The following is a 24,908-nucleotide window of genomic DNA, read 5'->3' on the forward strand; positions in this document are numbered from 1 at the left end:
GGGAACCCTGGGGTAGGACAGCATGGGCCCGATCTCCCCACCTCATTCCCACCACGGACACCCATAACAAAGCATGTCCAGCCTTCACAGTGAGGATAATCTAGGAGTCACCCCTTCCTTGCACAAACAGGGAGATCGTGGCTCAGAGAGGGTGTGGCCATACTCAGGGTCACACAGCAAAGTCAAAGATAAGATTCTAGACTGCCTCCCTCCCGTCTTCCAGTTTTAAGGTGGAAAAATGTGTCCTCCCAGCAGGTGTGACTCAGCGACTTGTGTTTATTCTTAGAAACCAGAGTCCACAGTGGGTGAGGGGTCACCCCGCTCTCCTATAGCCCGGCTTCTCTGTGGTGCCATCAGATTCGGATGTGGAAGGTGCTGTGTGTAGAGAGAAAAAGAGTCAATGCCTTCAAGGAGTGGACAATCTCTTTTCCTCCTCCCCCTCAACACGCTCACGGCAATTCCCTGGGACAGGCAGGAAGGATGCCGTGTGGACCTCTCCAACAACCCTAGGCCGGGGGACCCCCACAGGGGTTGAGAGCACGTGCCTTTACTTTTTTAATTTTTTGTTGTTGTTTTTGAGACGGGGTCTCGCTCTGTTGCCCAGGCTGGAGTGCAGTGGTGTGATCTCGGCTCACTGCAACCTCTGCCTCCTGGATTCAAGTGATTCTCGTGCCTCAGCCTCCCGGGTAGCTGGGATTATAGGTACATGCCACCATGCCCAGTTACTTTTTCTATTTTCAGTAGAGACAGGTTTTCACCATGTTGGCCAGGCTGGTCTTGAACTCCTGATCTCAAGTGATCTGCCCACCTCGGCCTCCCAAAGTGTTGGGATTACAGGTGTGAGCCACTGTGCCCAGCCTTTTTTCTTTTTCTTTTTTTATTTTCCTTTTTTTAAAAATTTTCTTTTGGGGTGGTGGGTGGGGAGATAGTCTCACTGTGTCACCCAGGCTGGAGTACAGTGGTGTGATCTCGGCTCACTGCCACCTCCAATGCCCAGGGTTCAAGCGATTCTTCTGCCTCAGCCTCCTAAGTAGCTGGGATTATAGGCGCCCGCCACCACGCCTGGCTAATTTTTGTATTTTTAGTAGAGACGGGGTTTCACCACGTTCGCCAGGCTGGCCTCAAACTCCTGACGTCAGGTGATCCGCCCGTTTTGGCCTCCCAAAGTGCTGGAATTACATGAGTCACCATGCCTGGCCTTTTAAAAATTTTTTGAGACAGGATCTCACTCTGTCTCCCAGGCTGGAGTGCAGCGCCTCAATCACTGCTCACTGCAGCCTCCACCTCCTTGGGCTCAGGCGATTCTCCCACGTCAGCCTCCCGAGTAGTTGGGACCACAGGCATGCACCACCATTGACAGCTAATTTTTGTTGTTGTTTCTTTGTAGAGATGGGGTTTCACCATGTTGTCCAGGCTGGTCTTAAACTCCTGTACTCAAGCGATCCACCCACCTTAGCCTCCCAAAGTGCTAGGATTACAGGCATGAACCACCACACCCTGCCATATGATATAAAGTTTCAAATAGCTAGAAGGAGGATACTGAATGTTCTCAACGCAAAGAAATAATACACATTTGAGATGGTGGATATGCTAATGACCCTGATCTGTTCATCATACATTATATGTATTGAAGCCATTATGTGGCCTGGCGCAGTGACTCACCCCTGTAATCTCAGGACTTTGGGAGGCCAAGGCAGGAGGATCAGTTGAGGCCAGGAGTTTGAGAACAGCCTGGGCAACAAAGCAAGACCTTGTCTCCACAAAAAAAAAAAAAAAAAGGTTTTTAATTAGCTAGGCATGGTGGTGTGTGCCTGTAGTCCCAGCTACTCCAGAGGCTGAGTTGGGAGGATTGCTCTTGAGCCCAAGAGGTAGAGGCTGCAGTGAGCTGTGATTGTGCCACTGCACTCCAGCCTGGGCAACAGAGTGAGACCCTATCTCAACATTTTCAGCACCGTTTCAGGTTATAGATAAAAACAAAAACAGGCCGATCATGATGGCTCACACCTGTAATCTCAGCACTTTGGGAGGCCGAGGTGGGCAGATCACCTGAGGTCAGGAGTTCAAGATCAGCCTGGCCAACATGACGAAACCCCATCTCTACTAAAAAACACAAGAATTAACCGGGCTGGTGGTGGGCGCCTGTAATCCCAGATACTCAGGAGGCTGAGGCAGGGAGAATTGCTTGAACCTGGGAGGTGGAGGTTGCTGTGAGCCAAGATAGCGCCACTGTACTCCATCCTGGGTGACAGAGCGAGACTCTGTCTCAAAAAAATTAATTAATTAATTAATTAATTAATTAAACAAAATTAGCCAGGCACAGTGGCACGTACCTGTAGCACCAGCTACTTTTTTTTTTTTTTTTTTTTTTTTTGAGACAGAGTCTTGCTCAAGCTGGAGTACAGTGGCGCAATCTTGGCTCACTGCAACCTCCACCTCCCAGGTTTGGGTTGAAGTGATTCTCCTGCCTCAGCCACCCAAGTAGCTGGGACTAGAGGTGTGCCCCAGCATGCCCAGGCTAATTTTTGTATTTTTAGTAGAGACTACTGCCTCAGCCTCCTAAAATGCTGGGATTACAGGTGTGAGCCACTGGGCTCGGCCCTGTAGTCCCAGCTACTTGGGAAGCTGAGGTGGGAGGATCTCTTGAGCCTAGGAGTTGGAATCTGCAGTGAGCTGACTGCACCATGCACTGCAGTCTGGGTCACAGAGTGAGACCCTGTCTCAAAACAAACAGGCCGGGCAAGGTGGCTCATGTTTGTACTCCCAGCAGTCCGGGAGGCCAGAGTGGGTGGATCACTTGAGGTCAGGAGTTCAAGACCAGCCTGGCCAATATGACAAAACCCTGTCTCTACTAAAAATACAAAAATTAGCTGGGTGTGGTGTCACATGCCTGTAATCCCAGCTACTCGGGAGGCCGAGGCAGGAGAATCACTTGAACCCCGGAGGCAGAGGTTGCAGTGAGCTGAGATCGCACCACTGCACTCTAGCCTGGGCAACAGAGCAAGACTCCATCTCAAAACAAACAAAACAAACAAAAAGGAACATCACTGTGTACCCCATGAATATGTACAATCATTATTTGTCAATTCAAAAAATAAAAAATAAAGTGAAATTTTAAAATTATAAAATAATAGTAGCAGCAACAGCAATTTATTAAACACCTATTGTGTGCCAGGAGCTGTGCTGAATTTTCTCCATATATTAATTTGGGGTTCAGCAAACCTTTTTCTGTAAATGGCCAAATAGTTGATGTTTTCAACTTTACACCATGACGCAACTCTGTTGTTGAAGCACACAAGCAGCCATAGACAAAATGTACACAAACGGGTGTGGCTGTGTGCCAATAAAACTTTATTGATGGGCCAGGCGAGGTGGTTCACGCCTGTAATCCCAGCACTTTGGGAGGCGGAGGCAGGCAGATCACGAGGTCAGGAGATTGAGGCCATGCTGGCTAACACGGTGAAACCCCATCTCTACTAAAAATACAAAAATAAATTAGCCGGGTGTGGTGGCAGGCGCCTGTAGTCCCAGTTACTCGGGAGGCTGAGGCAGCAGAATGGCATGAACCCAGGAGGCGGAGCTTGCAGTGAGCCGAGATTGCACCACTGCACTCCAGCCTGGGCTACAAAACGAGACTCCGTCTCAAAAGAAAAAAAAAAACTTTATTGATGGACACAGAAATTTGAATTTCGTATCACTGTCATGTGTCATGGAATAATCTTTTTTAAATTTTTTTTAAAAAATTTAAATGTATTTATTTTTGAGACAGAATCTCACTCTGTGACCCAGGCTGGAGTGCATGGCACAATCAGAGCTCACTGCAGCCTTCACCTCCTCGGCTCAAGCAATCCTCCCACCTCAGCCTCCCAAGTAGCTGGGACTACAGGCATGCACCACCACACCTGGCTATTTATTTATTTATTTGTAGATATAGACTCTCCTTATGTTCCCCAGGTTGGTCTCAAGCTCCTGGGCTCAAGAGGTCCTCCCCACTTAGCCTCCCAAAGTGCTGGGATTAAAGGCATGAACCACCCCACCTGGTTGGAATATTATTATTCTTTTATTGTTTTTCAATCTTTTGAAAATCTAAAAGCCATCCTTAGCTCACAGGAGGTACAAAACCAGGCTTTGGGTCAGATTGGCCTATTGGCCATACTTTGCCCTGCAGTGGGGGCTGATTTTCCCCAAAGGCTGCCAAGTACAGTTGCACAGTCTGTTCACTGCAAACTGTTGAGGCAATAAGGGCTGAAGTCCAGCCACATTCTGCTTGCTGAAAGAGGTGTATCCACCCGCAGGAGGTGCCCAGGGGGTCCCTAATTATCCCCATTTTACAGATGCAAGGACTGAGATCAGGGAAATTGAGAAAGTTCCCCAAGGTCACAAAAGAATGCATAGAGGAATTTTCAGAAACAGAGTCTGTGAACCGTCTCCATAAGAGCCCCTTCAGATGTGCAAATGGACTGTGGGTGGTGGTGGAGAGCATCACCTGAGGAAGTCTGGTGCCCGGAGGATCATGTTCCGGAAGTCTTCCAGGGACAGCCGACCATCATGGTCTCCATCAGCCTCATCCAGCACCTTCTCACACACCAGGCTCACCTCCTCGGCGCTCAGCTCCCCCCGAGTCAGTTTGGTCACCGTCTGCTCTAGGTCCCAGGCACAAATGTAGTCGTCGTCGTTAAAATCTGCAGAGCAGGATGGATGGGGAGTGACAGCAGGTGGCAGGCGGGCTGGGCCGGCTGTGGGCACATACTGTGCCTATGTTACAAGGTCGGGCACGGTGGCTCACACCTGTAATCTCAGCACTTTGAGAGGCTGAGGCGAGAACACCTGAGGTCAGGAGTTCGAGACCAGCCTGGCCAATATGGTGAAACCCCGTCTCTACTAAAAATACAAAAATTACCCAGGTGTGGTGACATGCACCTGTAATCCCAGCTACTAGAAGAATCACTTGAGCCCGGGAGGTGGAGGTTGCAGTGAGCCTATATCTCACCACTGTATTCCAGCCTGGGCAGCAAGAGTGAAACTCCGTCTCAAAAAAAAAAAAAAAAGAGGAACTGAGGCCCTGGGAGGGCACCCAAGACCTTGTTGTAAAATCTGGAACTTTCCTTAAAATTGGGCAGGGACTTGCTGGGAGTTCATTCATTCATTCAACAAGTACTTATGTGACAACTTTTTCATTCGTTCTTTTTTTTTTTTCTTTGAGATGGAGTCTCGCTCTGTTGCCCAGGCTGGAGTGCAGTGGCGCAATCTCGGCTCAGCAACCTCCACCTCCCGGGTTCAAACAATTCTCTTGCCTCAGCCTCCCAAGTAACTGGGATTACAGGTGCCTGCCACCACACCCGGCTAAATTTTGTATTTTTAATAGAGAGGGGATTCCCCATGTTGGCCAGGCTGGTCTCAAATTCCTGACCTCAGGTGATCCACCCACCTCAGCCTCCCAAAGTGCTGGGGTTACAGGTGGGAGCCACTGCACCCTGCCTGATTCATTCATTTTTACAAGTATTGAGTGCCTGCTGGGTGCTAGGCACTATAATAACTTTTTTATTCACTCATACAAGTATTTATTGAGCATCCGCTATGTGTCAGGCATCACAGTAACTGACTTTCATTCATTCACTCACTCAACAAGTATTTATTGAGTGCAATTTTCATTCATTCACTCACTTAACAAGTATTTATTGAGTACCTACTGTGTCCTGGCACTGTGATAATAATTTTTCATTTGCTCATTTGAAAAATAGTTATCGGCCTGGCGCAGTTTCTCATGCCTGTAATCCCAGCACTTTGGGAGGTTGAGATGGGTTTATCACCTGAGGTCAGGAGTTCCAGGCCAGCCTGGCCAACATGGTGAAACCCCATCTCTACTAAAAGTACAAAAATTAGCAGGGCATGGTGTGGGTGCCTGTAATCCCAGCTACTAGGTAGGCTGAGGCAGGAGAATCGCTTGAACCTGGGAGGCGGAGGTTGCAGTGATCTGAGATCGTGCCATTGCACTCCAGCCTGGGCGACAAGAGCGAGACTCTGTCTCAGTAAAAAAAAAATAAATAAATAAAAATAGTTATTGAGTGCCTACTATGTGCCAGACACTGTAAGAGCTCTTTCATTCATTTATTCAAGTATTTATTGAACACCTACTATGTATCGAGCACCATGATAACTGTTTTCCATTCCTTCACTCACTCAACAAGTATTTATTGAGTGTCTGTTGTGTGCCAGGCACTCTGATAACTTTTTCATTCATTCATTCATTCATTCATTCATTCATGCAACAAGTATTTATTGAGCACCTACTACGTGTTGGGCAACATGATAACTATTTTTGTACTCACTCAAAAAGTATTATGGGCTGGGCGCGGTGGCTCAATCCCAGCACTTTGGGAGGCCGAGACGGGCAGATCACGACGTCAGGAGATCGAGACCATCCTGGCGAACACGGTGAAACCCCATCTCTACTTAAAAAAAGACAAAAAACTAGCCGGGCGAGGTGGCGGGCGCCTGTAGTCTCAGCTACTCGGGAGGCTGAGGCAGGAGAATGGTGTGAACCCGGGAGGCGGAGCTTGCAGTGAGCTGAGATCCGGCCACTGCACTCCTGCCTGGGTGACTGAGTGAGACTCTGCCTCAAAAAAAAAAAAAAAAGTATTATGGTGGCAGGGCATGGTGGCTCATGCCTGTAAGCCTGCCACTTTGGGAAGCTGGGGTGGGTGGATCACTTGAGGTCAGGAGTTCAAGACCAGCCTGGCCAACATGGTAAACCCCATCTCTACTAAAAATACAAAAAATACAAAAATACAAAAAATTAGTAGAGATGTAATCCCAGCACTTTGGGAGGCTGAGGCGGGTGGGTCACCTGAGGTCAGGAGTTCGAGACCAGTCTGGCCAACATGGTGAAACCCCATCTCTACTAAAAATACAAAAAATTAGGCATGGTGGCAGGCGCCTGTAATCAATCTCAGCTACTCAGGAGGCTGAAGCAGGAGAATTGCTTGAACCCAGAAGACGGAGGTTGCAGTAAGCTGAGATCGCGTCACTGCACTCCAGTCTGGGGGACAGAGCAAGACTTTGTCTCAAAAAAACAAAAGCAAAAAACAAAACAAAACGAAACAAAAAACCAAGTATTTATTGAGTGCACACAAGGTGCCAGGCACTAAGATAACTGTTTTTCTTTCATTCAGTCATTCAACAAATATTTACTGAGCCAGGCTCAGAAGACAGATGGTGAGCAAAATAGATACTGTCAGTACCTTTGAGTCTTCTCAAAGTCAATAAGAAGTGAACAGGTCAAGGAACAAGAAATTAAGCAGCATTGCCTGGTGCTAGAAGAGAAATAGGATGGTGGGATAGGGGGATGAATGGGGGAGAGGCCTACTTTCAACCTAGACTTCAAGGATAAGAATGAGCCAGGGGATCTGGACGCGGTGGCTCATGCCTGTAATCCCAGCACTTTAGGAGGCCGCGGCGGGCGGATCACCCGAGGTCAAGAGTTCGAGACCAGCCTGGCCAACACGGCGAAACCCCATCTCTGCTAAAAATACAAAAATTAGCCGGGTGTGATGGCATGTGCCTGTAATCCCAGCTACTCAGAAGGCTGAGGCAGGAGAATCACTCAAACCTCAGAGGCGGAGGTTGCAGTGAGTCAAGATTGAGTCACTGCACTCTCGCCTGGGCAAAAAGAGCGAAATTCCATCTCAAAAAAAAATAAATAAATAAAAATAAGTAAATAAGGAGCCAGGTGAAAAGTGTTCTAGGCAGAGGGTTCAGCAGAGGCAAAGGCCCAGAGACGAACAACAAGGCCCGTGTGGGCTGGAATAGAGTTAGCAAATAAATGAGCTGGGGAGGCATTGGAGTGGGGTAGAGGACAGGGTCACGCAGGGCCTCAAAACCTCTGGGGAGACATTTGTGATGTGGGTGCCACCCACCCAGTTCCCACTCCCCATCCCATCCCCATGCTCCCCAACCCCAGGGCCATGCACACACCATAAATTTTAAAAGCATAGTAAGCCTTGAGGTCGCGGGGAGCCATTTCACTCATCACAGAAAACATGTCCAAAAAGTTATCCAGGGTCATGTGGCCATCCCCATCCTCGGAGAAGACCTGGGCAATCCTCTGGCGGAACGGGTTGTCCTGGGGAGAGAAAGGAAGCTGGGAGGCCACCCTCCGACCCCCAGGATCTCTGGGGGTCCATGTGGTCTCACTCTGAGCACCCACTTTCTGGGAGGCTCCAAGTATTCTCCATCGAGACCCACTCCCTTCCATGGTCCCTGGACAGGACTTTGGACAACTCCACCCTCTGCCCCTGTGGTCAGAGCAACCTTGACCCCACTTCCAGCTCTTGGAGCAGCCATGTGACCCAGGCAAGGCCAATCAGAGAGTTCCATTCACCTGGCAACAGTGATTGGCTCTGGGATGGGCATGTGACTCAAGCTAGCCAATCAGAGACTGCCCTGGGACATTTTTCTAAAAAATTGGGAGGGAGAGGACCTCATTACTGCTGCTTGCAAAGCTCACAGAAGCTAAAGCTGAGTGGCTGAGAGGTCCTTTCACAACCTCAAGAGGAGAGGCTGCCTTAGACTGAAACCTCTTCCTGGAAGGAGCTGAGAGATGGGGGGAGATTCCTGAGCACATCATCAGAGGCCCTGGTTCCAGCCATACCTGTCATACCTGTCAGGTATGACAGTCCAGCCATACCTGACACTGTCCCTGCCTCTGGATTTTTTTGTTGTTGTTCAGGGGCAATCCATTCTGATCCAATCCATTCTGTCCCTCTCAAATAAGGTTTTTGTCACTTGCAATAAAATCAGCCCTACTCACAGTCAGTTACTCAACCCACAAGTTCCCCTTGGATGCACAAACCATGTGTCAAACATCCTGCTGAAAAAAATCTGCATTTAGCAGCTCCTATTACAAGAAGAACTAACGTTCTCTGAGTACTTAACACAAAACACACCCTGTACTGAGTTTGTTACCTGTATTATCTCATTTCATTCTCCCAATTATGAGTTTTTTGAGACAGAGTCTCACTCTGTCGCCCAGGCTGGAGTACTGTGGCTAGATCTCTGCTCACTACAACCTCCACCTCCTGAGTTCAAGCAATTCTCCTGCCTCAGTCTCTCTAGTAGCTGAGATTACAGGCATGTGCTACCACGTCCAGCTAATTTTTGTATTTTTAGTAGAGACAGGGTTTCACCATGTTGGCCAGGCTGGTCTCGAACTCCTGACCTCAGGTGATCCACTCGCCTCGGCTTCCCAAAGTGCTGGGATTACAGGCTTGAGCCACCACGCCAGCCAACTCTGAGTTTTAACCCTGTCTCTGTGACATTGTAGCTGTGTGACCATGAACAAGTGTCTTAACTTCCTGAGGCTCAGTTTTCTTATCTGTAAAATGGGGATAACTGCAGCACCGACCTCAGAGGAATGCAACGAGAGACATCTCTACTATTTTTTCCCCTGTCTGTCCCATGGCCTGGGTGTACCTTCAGCTCGGGCATGCTGCCAATGAGCTCGTAGGGCACCTTCACGTCGGGGCAGGTGGTATAGTCGAGGGGCACGAGCTGCGGGGCCAGGTCCTGGTAGCGATAGAAGAGCCTGATGTGGGGAGGAAAAAGCTGGGAAAGGCTGGGAGCAGGGAGCAGGCAAGAGGCTTGTCCCTTCTTTGTTTTTTGAGACGGAGTCTCGGTCTGTCGCCCAGGCTGGAGTGCAGTGGCACAATCTCAGCTCACTGTAACCTCTGCCTCCCAGGTTCAAGCAATTCTCCTGCCTCAGCCTCCTGAGTAGCTGGGATTGCAGGCACACCCCGCCACGCCCAGCTAATTTTTTTGTATTTTTAGTAGAAACAATGTTTCACCATGTTAGTCAGGCTGGTCTCAAACTCCTGACCTCAGATGATCCACCTGCCTCGGCCTCCCAAAGTGCTGGGGTTACAGGCGTGAGCTACCGCGCCCGGCCAAGTCCCTTCTCTTTCACATTCACAGCTGCTCACTGCACACCGAGGGATACTGTGTCCCCAAGAACCTTCAGCCCTGGGCCTGGACCTCAAGCATACAGAGCCCGACACAGGCACCCCTACCTCCCTGGGGGCAGGGCCAAGGTGCAGAGAGGGCCACAGGACAAAGGGAGACTGGACTGGGGAAAGCAAGCTAGGGAAAAGGGGGTTCCTGGAAAAGGGACATTGGTGCTGGGCTTTGAAGCATGAGTAGGAGTTTATAAGGCAGATGGAGTTGGGAGAAGGGAGGGTGCTTATGGCCAGATCACAGCAAGCATTCAGAGAATCCTCTATAATCCACACATCTCTGGATATCGTCATGTTATCAGCAAGACCCTGCCTCCAAAGATACCTTCACTTTCATACATTCCGTTCCTCTCCTCATAATGGGAGGAAGGGGCTGGGTGCCGTGGTTCACACCTATAATCCCAGCACTTTGGGAGGCTGAAGTGGGCGGATCATCAGAGGTCAGGAATTCGAGACCAGCCTGGCCAACATGGTGAAGCCCCATCTCTACTAAAAATACAAAAAAGTAGCTGGGCATGGCGGCAGGCACCTGTAATCCCAGTTACTTGGGAGGCTGAGGCAGGAGAATCACTTGAACCCGGGAGGAGGAGGTTGCAGTGAGCCGAGATCATGCCACTGCACTCCAGCTTGGGCAACAAGAATGAGACTCCATCTCAAAAAAAAAAAAAAAAAAAAAAAAGGGGGGGGACGGTTTCCTCAAACGGGTCAGAGCAGAGGCACACAGCTAATATTCACGTTTTTCTAAAGGGCAGACAAAAGGCATTTTGCAAATAACTGAATACCACACACACTATCTAGATTGTAAGGCCAGTTCTCCACTCAGACACCCTCACCTGGTGACACCATACCTTCATTAGGGCATGCTGAGCAGCAGCCTTGCAGAGACCATCCTTGGTGGGTCTGAGGTTCCCAAGCTGCTAGGGACTCTCTCTGAGAGAGACACGAGTCCCTGGGTCATATGATGACTAGGAATTCAATGAAGGTAGGGTGGGGAGACCTAGAACTTCCCTCCTGACCACTCAGTTCCCTGTCGGGGTCCCCTCAGGGAATATCCTGGGTTTAGGTTTCTGTATGGCTCTGAGCAAGTTCCTCTCCCGCTCTGTGCCTTGGTTATTCTATCTGATAAGCAAGAAGTTTGGGACAGACGAAATGTCAGCCTTCAACCGCCTTGGGGCTCTGTGCATCTACCCTTCAGCCTGGGGTCAGCCCTACCCTGTCTGAGCCTCAGTTTCCCCATCGGTAATTTGATCATGATGGCCAAGGTGACCCTGCAAGCTGTCCTCACCCAGACAATGGGGCTCACGAGTAAAAGGTGTGGCCATCAATAATGGATGTCCTGTTACTACACAATTGGGGCCTTGGCCCCGATCACACTGCAGCCGAACCCTGGCCAGCTTGGGTTTCACAGCTCCAAGTTCATGGGCCGGGGCCCCTGGACAATGGCCCCACAGGCTGAGTGATGATATGGGATTCTCATCTGTGCCCATCGTGCTCGGTCACACCAGGGACATGCAGCAGCCTTGGGCCACCTCCCCATACCCTCACCTTAATGCCAAGCCTGCAACCCGTAGTGGGCTCTGGACTTTGCACCTGGGCTCCCAGCCTCAAGTCCCAGTCTCAGGAGAATCTTTATCTTTCATTTTGTTTTTTTGAGACGCAGTCTCATTCTGTCACCCAGGCTGGAGTGCAGCGGCGTGATCTCGGCTCACTGCAACCTCCGCCTCCCAGGTTCAAGCAATTCTCCTGCCTCAGCCTCCCGAGTAGCGGGGATTACAGGCGCCCACCACCACGCCCAGCTGATTTTTGTATTATTAGTAGAGACGGGGTTTCACCGTGTTGGCCAGGCTGATCTTAAACTCCTGACCTCAGGTGATCCACCTGCCTTGTCCTCCCAAAGTACTGGGATTACAGGCGTGAGCCACCGTGCCCAGCCTCAGGAGACTCTTTCTAACAAGCTGATGCTCTCTGCCCTGCTCATGCATGCTCCATGGCTCCCTGCCACCCTTGGGAGAAAGCCCAAGCTCATCAGCCTACAGACTGGGACAATGTGACAAGATGTGACTTCTCAGCTTTTCCATCTCTGCCTCCATGCACTGACCACACCTGCCCCCCTTCCCCATTTGAGTCCCATCAAATTGGAAATACCAGTTGGGCATGGTGGCTCACACCTGTAATTCCAGCACTTTGGAAGGCTGAGGCAGGTGGATTGCTTGAGCCCAGGGGTTTAAGAACAGCCTGGGCAACGTAGTGAGACTCCCATCTCTACGAAAAAATACAAAAATGAGGTGCACATGGCGGCTCGCACCAGTGGTCCCAGCTACTCGAGAGGCTGAGGTGGCAGGATCACCTGATCTTCGGAGATCGAGGCTGCAATGAGCCGCGATTGCACTACTGCACTCCAGCCTAGGCAATAGAGACCTATCTCAAACAAAAAAGAAAAGAAGGAAGGGAGGGAGGGAGGGAGGGAGGGAGGGAGGGGAACGAAAGAGGAAAGAAAGGGAGAAAGAGAGAAAGGGAGAAAGGGAGGAAGGGAGGAGGGGGGAAAGGAGGAAGGGAGGAAGGGAAGAAGGGAAGAAGGGAAGAAGGGAAGAAGGGAAGAAGGACCATACACACACACACACACACACCCCAAATTGCAAATATCCTCCAGCAATGAATAGAAAGTTGTTTTTCCAGATCTTTTCTCTCCACCTCCCTGGACTGACCTCATGATCTCCTTCCTTGTGAAAAACGTGCAGTCCTGTGGAGAGAGGTGTTGTCTTAACCCAAACCCTGCCTCTGGGGCCTCCTCCCATGGCCTCCTCCCTCCACCCCACACTCACACAGATGGCCCAATGCTGCCACACACAGAGCCGAACGAACCAGGAACCCAGGCAGACGGTACACCCGGATGAAGGGATTCTGTTCCCACTTCCCAGACCACGGAACCAAAGCTGTCAAACCCACTGAGGACCCCTCCTGACCCCTCTACCTGATACGCTTCCAGCTGCTCGTGTGTGAAGACTGTCTGCTTGTTGCCCATGGTGTGAACCACAGCCCAGACTCGGGGATGCACGCTGAAGGCTCCCAGCTTCCTCGGGGCCACACGGGTTGCCAGGCTGTTGTGTACCAGTGTCTGGGCAAATCTCCCTGCCCTGGCTGTCACCCGCCCACCCACACCGTCACCCCCTGCTTGGTGAGACTCAAATTACAGCCAGGCTCTCTGGACAACAGCCTGAATGTGTCCATGGGTGAGGATGAGGGCTGTGGGACATCACAGAGAAGCCCTCAGTGGGGAGGCCACATCTGCCACCACCAGGTGAGGCTGGGGTTACGGGCCACACTCAAGAGACAGGGAGGGTATGCGGAAGGGCTATGGGCACACTCCAGCTCAAATTCCAGCTCTCTGCCCACTAGCTGTGTGGCCCTGGGCAAGTCACCTGACTTCTCTGAACCTCATTCATGAGATGAAAATTACATTATACCTACCTCATATGGTCATTCTCAGGATCTGAGATTTAAAAAAAAAAAAAAGATTTTGGCTGGGTGAATTGGCTCATACCTGTAATCCCAGCACTTTGGGAGGCCGAAGCAGGTGGATCACCTGAGGTCAGGAGTTCAAGACCAGCCTGGCCAACATGGCAAAACCCCGTCTCTGCTAAAACTACAAAACTTAACCTGCTGTTGTGGTGCATGCCTGTAATCCCAGCTACTCCAGAGGCTGAGGCAGGAGAATTGCTTGAAAACGCAGGAGGCAGAGGTTGCAGTGAGCCGAGATCACACCATTGCACTCCAGCCTGGGCGACAGAGCGAGACTCCATCTCAAAAAAAAAATACGGTTTTGGTTGGGTGAGGTGGCTCATACCTGCAATCCCAGCACTTTTGGAGGCAAAGCATGAGGTTCGCTTGACGCCAGGAGTTCAAGATCAGCTTAAGCAGCATGGCAAGGCCCTGTCTCTACTAAAAATACAAAAATTAGCTGGACATGTTGGTTCATGCCTGTGGTCCCAGCTACTCGGGAGGCTGAGGTGGGAGGATTGCTTGAGCCCAGGAGTTTGAGGCTGTAGTGAGCCGTGATTGCATCACTGCACTGGGAACATGAACAAACTAGATGAAGTTCTGGGGTGTGCATTGATGTTATTATTATTATTTTATGATGTTTTATTTTTTTGAGATAGAGTCTCACTCTGTTGCCCAGGTTGGAGTGCAGTCGCATGATCTTGGCTCACTGCAATCTCTGCCTCCTGGGCTCAAGCGATTCTCCTGCCTCAGCATCCCAGGTACCTGGGACCACAGGTGTGCACAACCATGCCAAGCTAATTTTTTGTTTGTTTGTTTGTTTTGTGTTTGTGTGTGTGTGTGTGTGTTTTTTTGAGACCAAGTTTTGCTCTGTCACCCAGGCTGGAGTGCAGTGGCGCAATCTTGGCTTACTGCAAGCTCCACCTCCTGGGTTCACGCCATTCTCTTGCCTCAGCCTCCCAAGTAGCTGGGACTACAGGCACCTGCCACCAAACCTGGCTAATTTTTTTTTGTATTTTTAGTAGAGATGGGGTTGCACCGTGTTAGCCAGGATGGTCTTGATCTCCTGACCTCATGATCCTCCCGCCTTGGCCTCCCAAAGTGCTGGGATTACAAGCATGAACCACCATGCCCAGCCATTCAAGAATGACTTTTAAAAAATAAACAATATCAAGTGTTGGTGAGGGTATGGAGCAACTGGAACGCTCATACATTGCTGATGGTGATGCAAAATGGTATAGACACTCTGGAAAATAGGTTGGTTGGGCTTTTTAAATATAATTAAACTTAACCTTACCACAAGACTCAGGGCCTGGTATGGTGGCTCATGCCTGTAATCCCAGCACTTTGGGAGCACAAGGCAAGAGGATCGCTTTAGCCCAGGAGTTGGAGACGAGCCTAGGCAACATTGTGAAGCCCCATCTCTACAAAAAATACAAAAATTAGCCAGGCATGGTGGCATCCAGCTACTTGGGAGGATTGCTTGAGCTAGGGAGGTCGAGGATGCAGGGAGCTATGATCAATCCACTGCACTCCTCTCCAGCCTGGGAAACAGAGTGAGATCCTGTCTCAAAAAAAAGACTCCTGGTTGTTTACCCAAAGGAAATAAAAACCTATGTTCAACTGAGAGTGACCCCTAATGTAAACTATCCACTATCCACTGTGGGTGATAATGATGTATCAGTGTCAGTTCATCAATTGTAACAGACTAGCTACTGTCATGCACTTGCGCCTGGGGGATGTTGATTGTAGGGGAAGCTATACAAGTATGAAAGCAGCAGGTGTACGGGAAATCTCTCTCTACCTTCTGATCAATTTTGCTGTGAACCTAAGACTGCTCTAAAAAATAAAGTATAGGCTGGGTGCAGTGGCTCACAACTGCAATCCGAGCACTTTGGGAGGCTAAGGCGGGTGGATCACTTGAGGTCAGGAGTTCGAGACCAGTCTGGCCAACGTGGTGAAACCCCGTCTCTACTGAAAATACAAAAAAAATTAGCTGGGCATGGTGGCTCATGCCTGTAATCCCAGCTACTCAGGAACCTGAGGCAGGAAAATGGCTTGAACCTGGGAGGCAGAGGTTGCAGTGAGCTGTGATCGTGTTGTTGCACTCCAGCCTCCAGCCTGGGCAACAGAGCAAAACTCCGTCTCAAAAAATAATAATAAATTAATTAATAAAGTATAATGTAAAAAAAAAATTTAAACTGGTTCACACAAAAACCTGTCATGCCCACAGAATGGGATAAATGCTCAGATGCTCAAGTCATTTATATAAAATGGCATATTTGCATATGGCCTATGCACATCCTCCATGCACTTTATTTATTTATTTATTTATATTTTATTTTTTTGAGACAGGGTCTCGCTCTGTCACCCAGGCTGGAGTGCAGTGGTGCAATCTTGGCTCACTGCAACCTCTGCCTCCTGGGTTCAAGCAATTCTCCTGCCTCAGCCTCCGTAGTAGCTGGGATTATAGGTGCACACCACCACGTCCGCTAATTTTTGTATTTTTAGTAGAGATGGGGTTTTGCCATGTTGGCCGGGCTGGTCACAAACTCCTGACCTCAAGTAATCTGCCTACCTTGGCCTCTCAAAGTGCTGGAATTACATGAGCCACCATGCCCAGCCCTCCATATACTTTAAATTATCTCTAAATTACTTATAATATCTAATGAAATATAAATGCTATATAAATAGTTGTTATACATTTTTATTTGTATTCTTTTTATTGTTGTATTCTTTTTATTTGATTCGTTCCAGGTATTTTCACTCTGTGGTTTATTGAATCCATGGGTAAGGAAACTGGATATGAAGGGCTAACTGTATTTGCAAATCATATATCTCATAAGGAACTACTATTCAGAATATATAAAGAACTCTTGGGGCCAGGCACAGTGGCTCACGCCTGTAATCCCAGCACTTTGGGAGAACAAGGTGAGTGGATCACCTGAGGTCAGGAGTTCGAGACCAGCCTGGCCAACCTAGTGAAACCCTGTCTCTACTAAAAATACAAAAAATTAGCTGGACGTGGTGGTGGGCGCCTGTAATCTCAGCTACTTGGGAGGCTGAGACAGGAGAATCGCTTGAACCCGGGACGGGGAGGTTGCAGTAAGCTGAGATCGTGCCATTGCACTCCAGCCTGGGCAATAAGAGCGAGACTATCTCAAAAAAAAACACAAAAAACAAAAAACAAAACCCACAATAAAAACTAAGAACTCTTACATCTCAAAAATAGAAAGACAAATAACCCAAATAAAAACATTATGCTGATCAAGGTAACTTTTGTAAAAAAGAGAAAAGAAGAAAACAAAACCGTTATGTTGAGTGAAAGAAGCTAGATATCAACGGTCCCATATAGTGTGATTCTATTTACATGAAACGTGCACACCACCACACCTGGCTAATTTTTTAATTTTTTGTAGAGACGGGGTCTCACCATGTTGTTCAGACTCATCTCAAACTACTGGGCTCAACCGATCCTCCCACGTCACCCTCTCGAGTAGCTGGGACCACAGGTATGTGCCACCACACCGGCTAATTTTTGGTATTTTTTGTAGAAATGAGTTCTCAATATATTGCTCAAGCTGTTCTCAAACTTTTGGGCTCAAGTGATCCTCTTGCCTCAGCCTCCCAAAGTGCTCGGATTGCACACCAGGCCAGGTGTGAGTCAGCACACCCAGCCTGGCATAGAAAAATTAATTTTGGCCAGGTGAGGTGGCTCATGCCTGTAATCCCAGCATTTTGGGAGTCCAAGGTGGGTGGATCACCTGAGGTCAGGAGTTCAAGACCAGCCTGTCTAACATGGAGAACTCCTGTCTCTACTAAAAATATATAAATGAGACGGGCATGGTGGCGGGCGCCTGTAGTCCCAGCTACTTGGGAGGCTGAGGCAGGAGAATCACTTGAACCCATGAGGCAGAGGTTGCAGTGAGCTGAGATAGTGCCACTGAATTCCAGCCTGGGCCACAAAGCAAAAATCTGTCTCAAAAAAGAAAAATTAATTTTATCTTTGTATGGATCAATTCCACCTTCATTACAATAAACCATCGGCAACAATACCCCTTGCAATATAGGATATAGAACATAGGATTGTAATAAGAAGAATACTGCACGTCACTAACCATCAGGGAAATGCAAATCAAGCCCACAATGAGATATCACCTCACAACTGTCAAGATGGTGATTAAAAACATCAACAGGCCAGGTGCAGTGGCTCACGCCTGTAATCCCAGCACTCTGGGAGGCCAAGGCAGGCGGATCACGAGGTCAGGAGTTCAAGACCGTCCTGGCTAACACCGTGAAACCCCATCTCTACTAAAAATACAAAAAATTAGCCGGGCCTGGTGGCACATGCCTCGAGTTCCAGCTACTCAGGAGGCTGAGGCAGGAGAATGGCTTGAACCTGGGAGGCGGAGGTTGCGGTGAGCCAAATCGCGCCTGAAGGGGGCTAGCCCCTCCACAACCTGTGGGTGTTTCTCGTCAGGTGGGACGAGAGACTGAGAAAAGAAATAAGAGACAGAAACAAAGTATAGAGAAAGAACAGTGGGCCCAGGGGACCGGCGCTCAGTATACAGAGGACCCGCGCCGGCACTGGTCTCTGAGTTCCCTCAGTATTTATTGATCACTATCTCTACCATCTCGGAGAGGGGGATGTGGCAGGACTATAGGGTAATGGTGGGGAGAGGGTCAGCAGGAAAACATGTGAGCAAAGATCTCTGTGTCATAAATAGGTTTAAGGAAAGGTGCTGTGCCTTGATGTGCACGTAGGCCACATTTATGTTTGACTTTACACAAACATCTCGGTGCATTAAAAAGCAGTATTGCCACCAGCATGTCTCACCTCCAGCCATAAGGCAGTTTTCTCCTATCTCAGTAAATAGAACATACAATCGGGGCCCGGCGCGGTGGCTCAAGCCTGTAATCCCAGCACTTTGGGAGGCCAAGATGGGCGGATCACGAGGTCAGGAGATCGAGACCATCCTGGCTAACACGGCGAAACCCCGTCTCTACTAAAAAATACCAAAAAACTCTCCAGGCGCTGTGGTGGGCGCCTGTAGTCCCAGCTACTCGGGAGGCTGAGGCAGGAGAATGGCGTAAACCCAGGAGGCGGAGCTTGCAGTGAGCTGAGATCCGGCCACTGCACTCCAGCCTGGGCAACAGAGCCAGACTCCATCTCAAAAAAAAAAAAAAAAAAAAAAGAACATACAATCGGGTTTTACGCGGAGACGTCCTATTCCCAGGGACGAGCAGGAGACAGATGCCTTCCTCTTAACTGCAGAGAGGCCTTCCTCTTTCACTAATCCTCCTCAGCACAGACCCTTTACGGGTGTCGGGCTGGGGGACAGTCAAGTCTTTCCCTTCCCATGAGGCTGTGTCTCAGACTATCACATGGGGAGAAAACTTGGACAATACCTGGCTTTCCTGGGCAGAGGTCCCTGCGGCCCTCCACAGTGCATTGTGTCCCTGCGGCCCTCCACAGTGCATTGTGTCCCTGGGTACTCGAGATTAGAGAATGGCGATGACTTTTACCAAGCATACTGCCTTTAAGCACTTTTTTAACAAAGCACATCCTACATAGCCCTAAATCCATTAAACCTTGAGTCAACACAGCACATGTCACTGCAAGCACAGGGTTGGGGCTAGGGTGACAGATTAACAGCATCTCAAGGCAGAAGAATTTATTTTAGTACAGAACAAAATGGAGTCTCTTATGTCTACTTCTTTCTACGTAGACACAGGAACAGTCTGATCTCTCTTTCTTTTCCCCACAGTGCCACTGCACTCCAGCCTGGGTGACGGAGTGAGACTGTGTCTCAAAAAAAACCCAAAACAATAACAACAACAAAAAGACAACAAGTGTTGTCAGAGGTGTGGAGAAATTGGAACCCTTGCATACCGTTGGTGGGAATGCAAAGCAGTGTAGCTGCTATGGAAAACGGAATGAAGTTTCAAAAAAAAAAAATTAAAATGATCGGCCGGGCACAGTAGCTCACGCCTGTATTCCTAGCACTTTGGGAAGCCAAGGCAGGTAGATCGCTTGACCTCAGGAGTTCAAGACCAGGCTGGGCAACATGGTGAAACTTCGTCTCTACAAAAAATACAAAAACTAGCCGGATGTGGCGGCATGCTCTGTGATACCAGCTATCGGGAGGCTGAGGTGGGAGGATTGCTTGAGCCCAGGAGGTGGAGGCTGCAGTGGGTCGTGATTGTGCCACTGTACTTCAACCTGGGCAACAGACCCTGTCTCTAAAAAAAAAAGAAGAGGAAGAAGAAGGCAAATCACATGTTGTGTTCTTACCACAATGTCTTTGGGTTTTTTGTTTGTTTAAGATGGAGTTTCACTCTTGTCACCCAGGCTAGAGTGCAATAGCGCAATCTCAGCTCACTGCAAACCTCCCCCTCCCAGGTTCAAGGGATTTTCCTGCCTCAGCCTCCTGAGTAGCTGAGATTACAGGTGCCTGCCACCACACTCGGCTAATTTTTATATTTTTAGTAGAGACGGGGTTTCACCATGTTGATCAGGCTGGTCTTGAACTCCTGACCTCAGGTGATCCACCCCCACTTGGCTTCCCAAAGTGCTGGGATTACAGACATGAGCCACCTGGCCCAGCCTTTACCATTATTTGTTTGTTCAGCTTCCCAAAGTGTTGGGATTACAGGCATGAGCCTCCACACCCAGCCTTTACTACAATTTTTTTGTTAATGTAGTTTAAATATGCAGCTACCATATCATCCAGTAATTACACTTTTGGGCAATTCCAAAGGAATGGAAACTTATGTTCACATAAAAATCTGTAACAGATGTTTTATCATAATAACCCAAAACTGGAAACACCCACATGTGAATGGTTAAGCGAACGGATACGTCCATACCATAGAAAACTACTGGGGAATAGAAAAGATAAATATTCACGACTTGGATGAACCTCTAGGGAATTATGTTGAGTGGAAAACAAACCAATCCTAGCAGGTTACATATTGTATGATTCCATTTATATCACATTCTTTTTTCTTTTTTCTTTTTTTTTTTTTGAGATGGAATCTTGCTCTGTCGCCCAGGCTGGAGTGTAGTGGTGCTATCTCCGCTCATGGCAAGCTCTGCCTCCCGGGCTCACGCCATTCTCCTGCCTCAGCCTCCCGAGTAGCTGGGACTACAGGCGCCCGCCACCACGCCCGGCTGGTTTTTTTTGTTGTTGTTTGTTTGTTTGTTTGTTTTGTAATTTTCTTAGTAGAGACAGGGTTTCAGTGTGTTAGCCAGGATGGTCTCGATTTCCTGACCTCGTGATCTGCCCACCTCGGCCTCCCAAAGTGCTGGGATTACAGGCGTGAGCCACCGCGCCCGGCTATATCACATTCTTAAAATGAATGACAACATCAGAGAAATAGAGACCAGATCCCTGGTTGTCAGCTGTGCAGGAATGGGGGTGAGGGGACAAGTGTGTATGGCTACAAAAGAGCAACAAGAGGAATTTTTGTTTTTTTTTAGAAACCCAGTCTCACTCTGTTGCCCAGGCTGGAGTGCAGTGGTGCGATCATAGCTTACTACAACCCCAAACTCCCTGGCTTAAGCAATCCTCCCGCCTCAGCCTCTTGAGTAGCTAGGACTACAAGCACCTGCCACCCCACACCTGGCTAATTTTTATATTTTGTATTTTGGGAGGAGACAGGGTTTCAACATGTTTCCCAGGCTGGTGTTGAACTCCTTGGCTCAAGTGATCTGCCTGCTTCCGTCTCCCAAAGTGCTGGGATTACAGGCGTGAGCCACCATGCCTGGCCTCTGTTTACTTTTTTTTTTTTTTTTTGAGATGGAGTCTTGCTCTGTAGCCCAGGCTGGAGTGCAGTGGTACGATCTCGGCTCACTGCAAGCTCCGCCTCCCGGGTTCACGCCATTCTCCTGCCTCAGCCTCCCGAGTAGTTGGGACTACAGGCGCCCGCCACCACGCCCGTCTAATTGTTTCTATTTTTAGTAGAGACAGGGTTTCACCATGTTAGCCAGGATGGTCTCCATCTTCTGACCTTGTGATCCGCCCGCCTCGGCCTCCCAAAGTGCTGGGATTACAGGCATGAGCCACCATGCCTGGCCTCTGTTTATTTCTTAAAACTGCATGTGAGCCTTCAGTTATTTCAAATTAAAAGTGTAATTTTTTAAAAAATTACTTCCTCTCCATTTAAACATACACATTTTGTTCCACATTTTAATACCCTCAAAATCAAGATGCATCTCGAAAGCGCTGTTGGAGCATTATCATTCCCTATACATGCACAGTCATTAAAAGCATCCGTTTCAAAACTCACAGAATGGAGGCGGTGGCTAGGAAGAAAATCCCCTAGGATGTGAGGAATCGGGGTGTGGAATCCCATGCGCTTAGCTACATTCCTGAAGTGGGAGCTCACTCAGTGAGCCTGACATTATTGCAAAGCTGGCTAGAAAGTCAAGCCCCACCCTCACTTAATTCCTTTACAGATTCTTTCTTTTCCCTTTTTTTTTTTTTTTTTTTTTTGGAGATGGAGTCTTGCTCTGTCACCCACGCTAGAGTACAGTCGTGTGACCTCGGCTCACTGCAATCTCTGCCTACCGGGTTCCAGTGATTCTCCTGCCTCAGCCTCCCAAGTAGCTGGGAATACAGGCGCCCACCACCATGCCTGGCTAATTTTTGTATATTCAATAGACAAGGAGTTTCGCCTTGTTGGCCAGGCTGTTCTCGAACTCCTGACCTCAGGGGAACCACCTGCCTCAGCCTCCCAAGGTGCTGGGATTACAAGCATGAGCCACCACGCCCAGCCTCTTCCTTTTCCTAATAAACTTTCAGTTTTGAAATAATTTTAAATTTACATTAAAATTGCAAAGATGGGCCAGGCGCAGTGGCTCACGCCTGTAATCCAGGCACTTTGGGAGGCGAAGGTGGGCAGATCGCTTGAGGTCAGGAGTTCGAGACCAGCCTGGTCAACATGGAGAAACTCTGTTTCTACTAAAAATACAAACAATTAGCCAGGCGTGGTGGCATCTGCCTGTAGTCCCAGCTACTTGGGAGGCTGAGGCAGGAGAATCGCTTGAACCTGGGAAGCAGAGGTTGTAGTGAGTCGAGATCAGGCCACTGTACTCCAGCCTGGATGACAGAGAAAGACTCCGTCTCAAAAAAAAAAAAAAAAAAAAATTAGTCGGATGTGGTGGCACACACCTGTAATCCCAGCTACTGGAGAGGCTGAGGCAGGAGAATTGCTTGAACCTGGAGGGTGGAGGTTGCAGTGAGCCAAGATCGCGCCACTGCACTCCAGCCTGGGTGACAGAGTGAGTCTCTGTCTCAACAAATTAATTAAATTAAATTGAATTAAATTAAATTAAATTGCAAGGATGATACAGACAGCTCCCATAACCCTTGTGACCTGCTTCCTCCAATGGTTTTTTTGTTGTTGTTTGGTTTGTTTGTTTGTTTGTTTGTCTTTGGAAATGGAGTCTCACTGTGTCACCCACGCTGGAGTGAAATGGCAAATGGCAAAATCTTGGCTCACTGTAACCTCTGCCTCCTGGGTTCAAGCGATTCTCCTGCCTCAGCCTCCCCAGTAGCTGGGGCTACAGGTGTACACCACCACGCCCAGCTAATTTCTGCATTTGCAGTAGAGACGCAGTTTCACCATGTTGGCCAGGCTAGTCTCAAACTCCTGACTTCAGATGATCCACCTGCCTCGGCCTCCCAAAGTGCTGGGATTACAGGTGTGAGCCACTGAGCCTGGCTCTAATGTTAACATCTTACATAATCACAGCACATTTAGCACTACTAGGAATTTAACATTGGCACATTACTATTACTATTTCTTTTTCTTTTTTTGTAGTTGTTTTTTTAATTTGTATTCAAGACTCAACATAATCATTTTATTTTCCTTTTTTTTTTTTGAGCTAGGGTCTTGCTCTAATTGCCCAAGCTAGAGTGCATCAATCAGGATCCTAGATCACTGCACCCTCGAACACGCACACCCAGGCTCAAGTGATCCTCCTGCCTTAGCCTCCCAAGGAGCTGAGACCACAAGTGTGCCCCACCACATCCAGCTAATCTTTCTTTCTTTCTTTCCTTCCTTCCTTCCTTCCTTTCTTTTTTTCTCTTTTTTTTTTTTTTTTTTTCTTTTTGAGACGGAATCTTGCTCTGTCACCAGGCCGGAGTGCAGAGGCACAATCTCCGCTCACTGCAACCTCCGCCTCCCGGGTTCAAGTGACTCTCCGCCTCAGCCTCCTGAGTAGCTGGGACTACAGGCTCGCCCCACCACGCCCAGCTAATTTTTAAATTTTTAGTAGAGACAGAGTTTCACCATGTTGGCCAGGATGGTCTCGATCTCCTGACCTCGTGATCCGCCCGCCTCGGCCTCCCAAAGTGCTGGGATAGGAGGTGTGAGCCACCGCGCCCGGCCAAAAGATCGCCTTTCTTTTGACACAAAAGTGCTAGCAACCCCATCCGCTGGTACCAGAAGCCCCTCTGCACAGTCGTTTCCAGTTGTGGACGGAGAATTAGGCAGTGGATTGCTGCCCCCTGCAGGTAGGACTGAGAAAGGCAGCCCCTGTGCCCTCCTTTTTCTTGTATCCGGTAGATTTGGTGACGTTTGCTTCTTTCTTCTCCACCTCCTTCGCCTCTTCCCCCTCCCAGCCCCCAATTAAAACAAAACAAACAAACAAAAAACAAAACAAAACAAAAACACCACCCTGGCACAATTTGGACAAAATCTATGAGAAATAAAACGTGCAAATGTGCATAACCTTGGACCTAGCAATTCCATTGGTTGCAAAAGTCAGCCAAGATTTGTGGGCACGGATTGTGTTCATTTATCTAGGGCAGTATTAGGGCTGTTTCTAATTTGTTGGCTATTACAAATAAATCTTCAGTGAACATTCATGTACACAAGTGTATATATGTCTATACTTTCATTTCATTTGGGTTAAAACCTAGGAATCTAATTCTTTTGTCATAGTATAAGTGAATACTTAATCTTTTAAAGAACTGTCAGACTGATTTCTAAACTGTTTATGCCTTTTAACATTCACAACAGCAGCACGTTTGAGTTCCAGTTTCAACACATCTTCACAGACACTTGGTAGGCACAGTCTTTTTAAATTTTTCTCATAACAGTTTTTTTTTTTTTTAAACTAGGTTTTTGATACAGAGGGAAATAGAGAAGAAACCAAAAATTCCCATAGTCCTCTGCTGACATTAAAAAGATATATGCAAGGGTCGGGAGCGGTGGCTCACGCCTGTAATCCCAGCACTTTAGGAGGCTGAGGCAGGGGGATCACCTGAGGTCAGCAGTTCGAAACCAGCCTGGATAACATGGCAAAACCTCGTCTCTACTAAAAATACAAAAATTAGCGGGGCATGGTGGTGGGCGCCTGTAATCCCAACTACTCAGGAGGCTGAAGCAGGAGAA

General features: G+C 48.5%; 1 protein-coding gene across 2 annotated transcripts; it reads right to left on the reverse strand.

The window, feature by feature from the left end:
- Nucleotides 1-218: 218 nt before the first annotated feature.
- On the reverse strand, nucleotides 219-13,167 carry CIB3 (calcium and integrin binding family member 3). Of its 2 annotated transcripts, NM_001194567.2 has the most exon segments (6): nucleotides 257-375; nucleotides 4,484-4,679; nucleotides 7,972-8,119; nucleotides 9,469-9,580; nucleotides 12,710-12,744; nucleotides 12,976-13,070. In NM_001194567.2, coding segments are annotated over 6 exon segments (564 nt in total). In that variant the 5' UTR covers nucleotides 13,027-13,070; the 3' UTR covers nucleotides 257-353.
- Between the last annotated feature and the right edge of the window lie 11,741 nt (nucleotides 13,168-24,908).

The sequence above is a fragment of the Macaca mulatta genome, chromosome 19 (genome assembly GCF_049350105.2).
Source record: "Macaca mulatta isolate MMU2019108-1 chromosome 19, T2T-MMU8v2.0, whole genome shotgun sequence".
In the NCBI taxonomy this organism is placed as follows: domain Eukaryota; kingdom Metazoa; phylum Chordata; class Mammalia; order Primates; family Cercopithecidae; genus Macaca; species Macaca mulatta.

Bases quoted from the DNA above. Each gene is read 5' to 3' on its own strand.
- CIB3 (XM_077976618.1), bottom strand. From the start codon at position 13,026: ATGGGCAACAAGCAGACAGTCTTCACACACGAGCAGCTGGAAGCGTAT. The intron at 4,680-7,971 runs GTGTGTGCATGG...CCTGCTCTGCAG, and splicing joins CTATGCTTTTAAAATTTATG to ATTTTAACGACGACGACTAC. The intron at 376-4,483 runs GTGATGCTCTCC...CTCTACACACAG, and splicing joins CGGGCACCAGACTTCCTCAG to CACCTTCCACATCCGAATCT.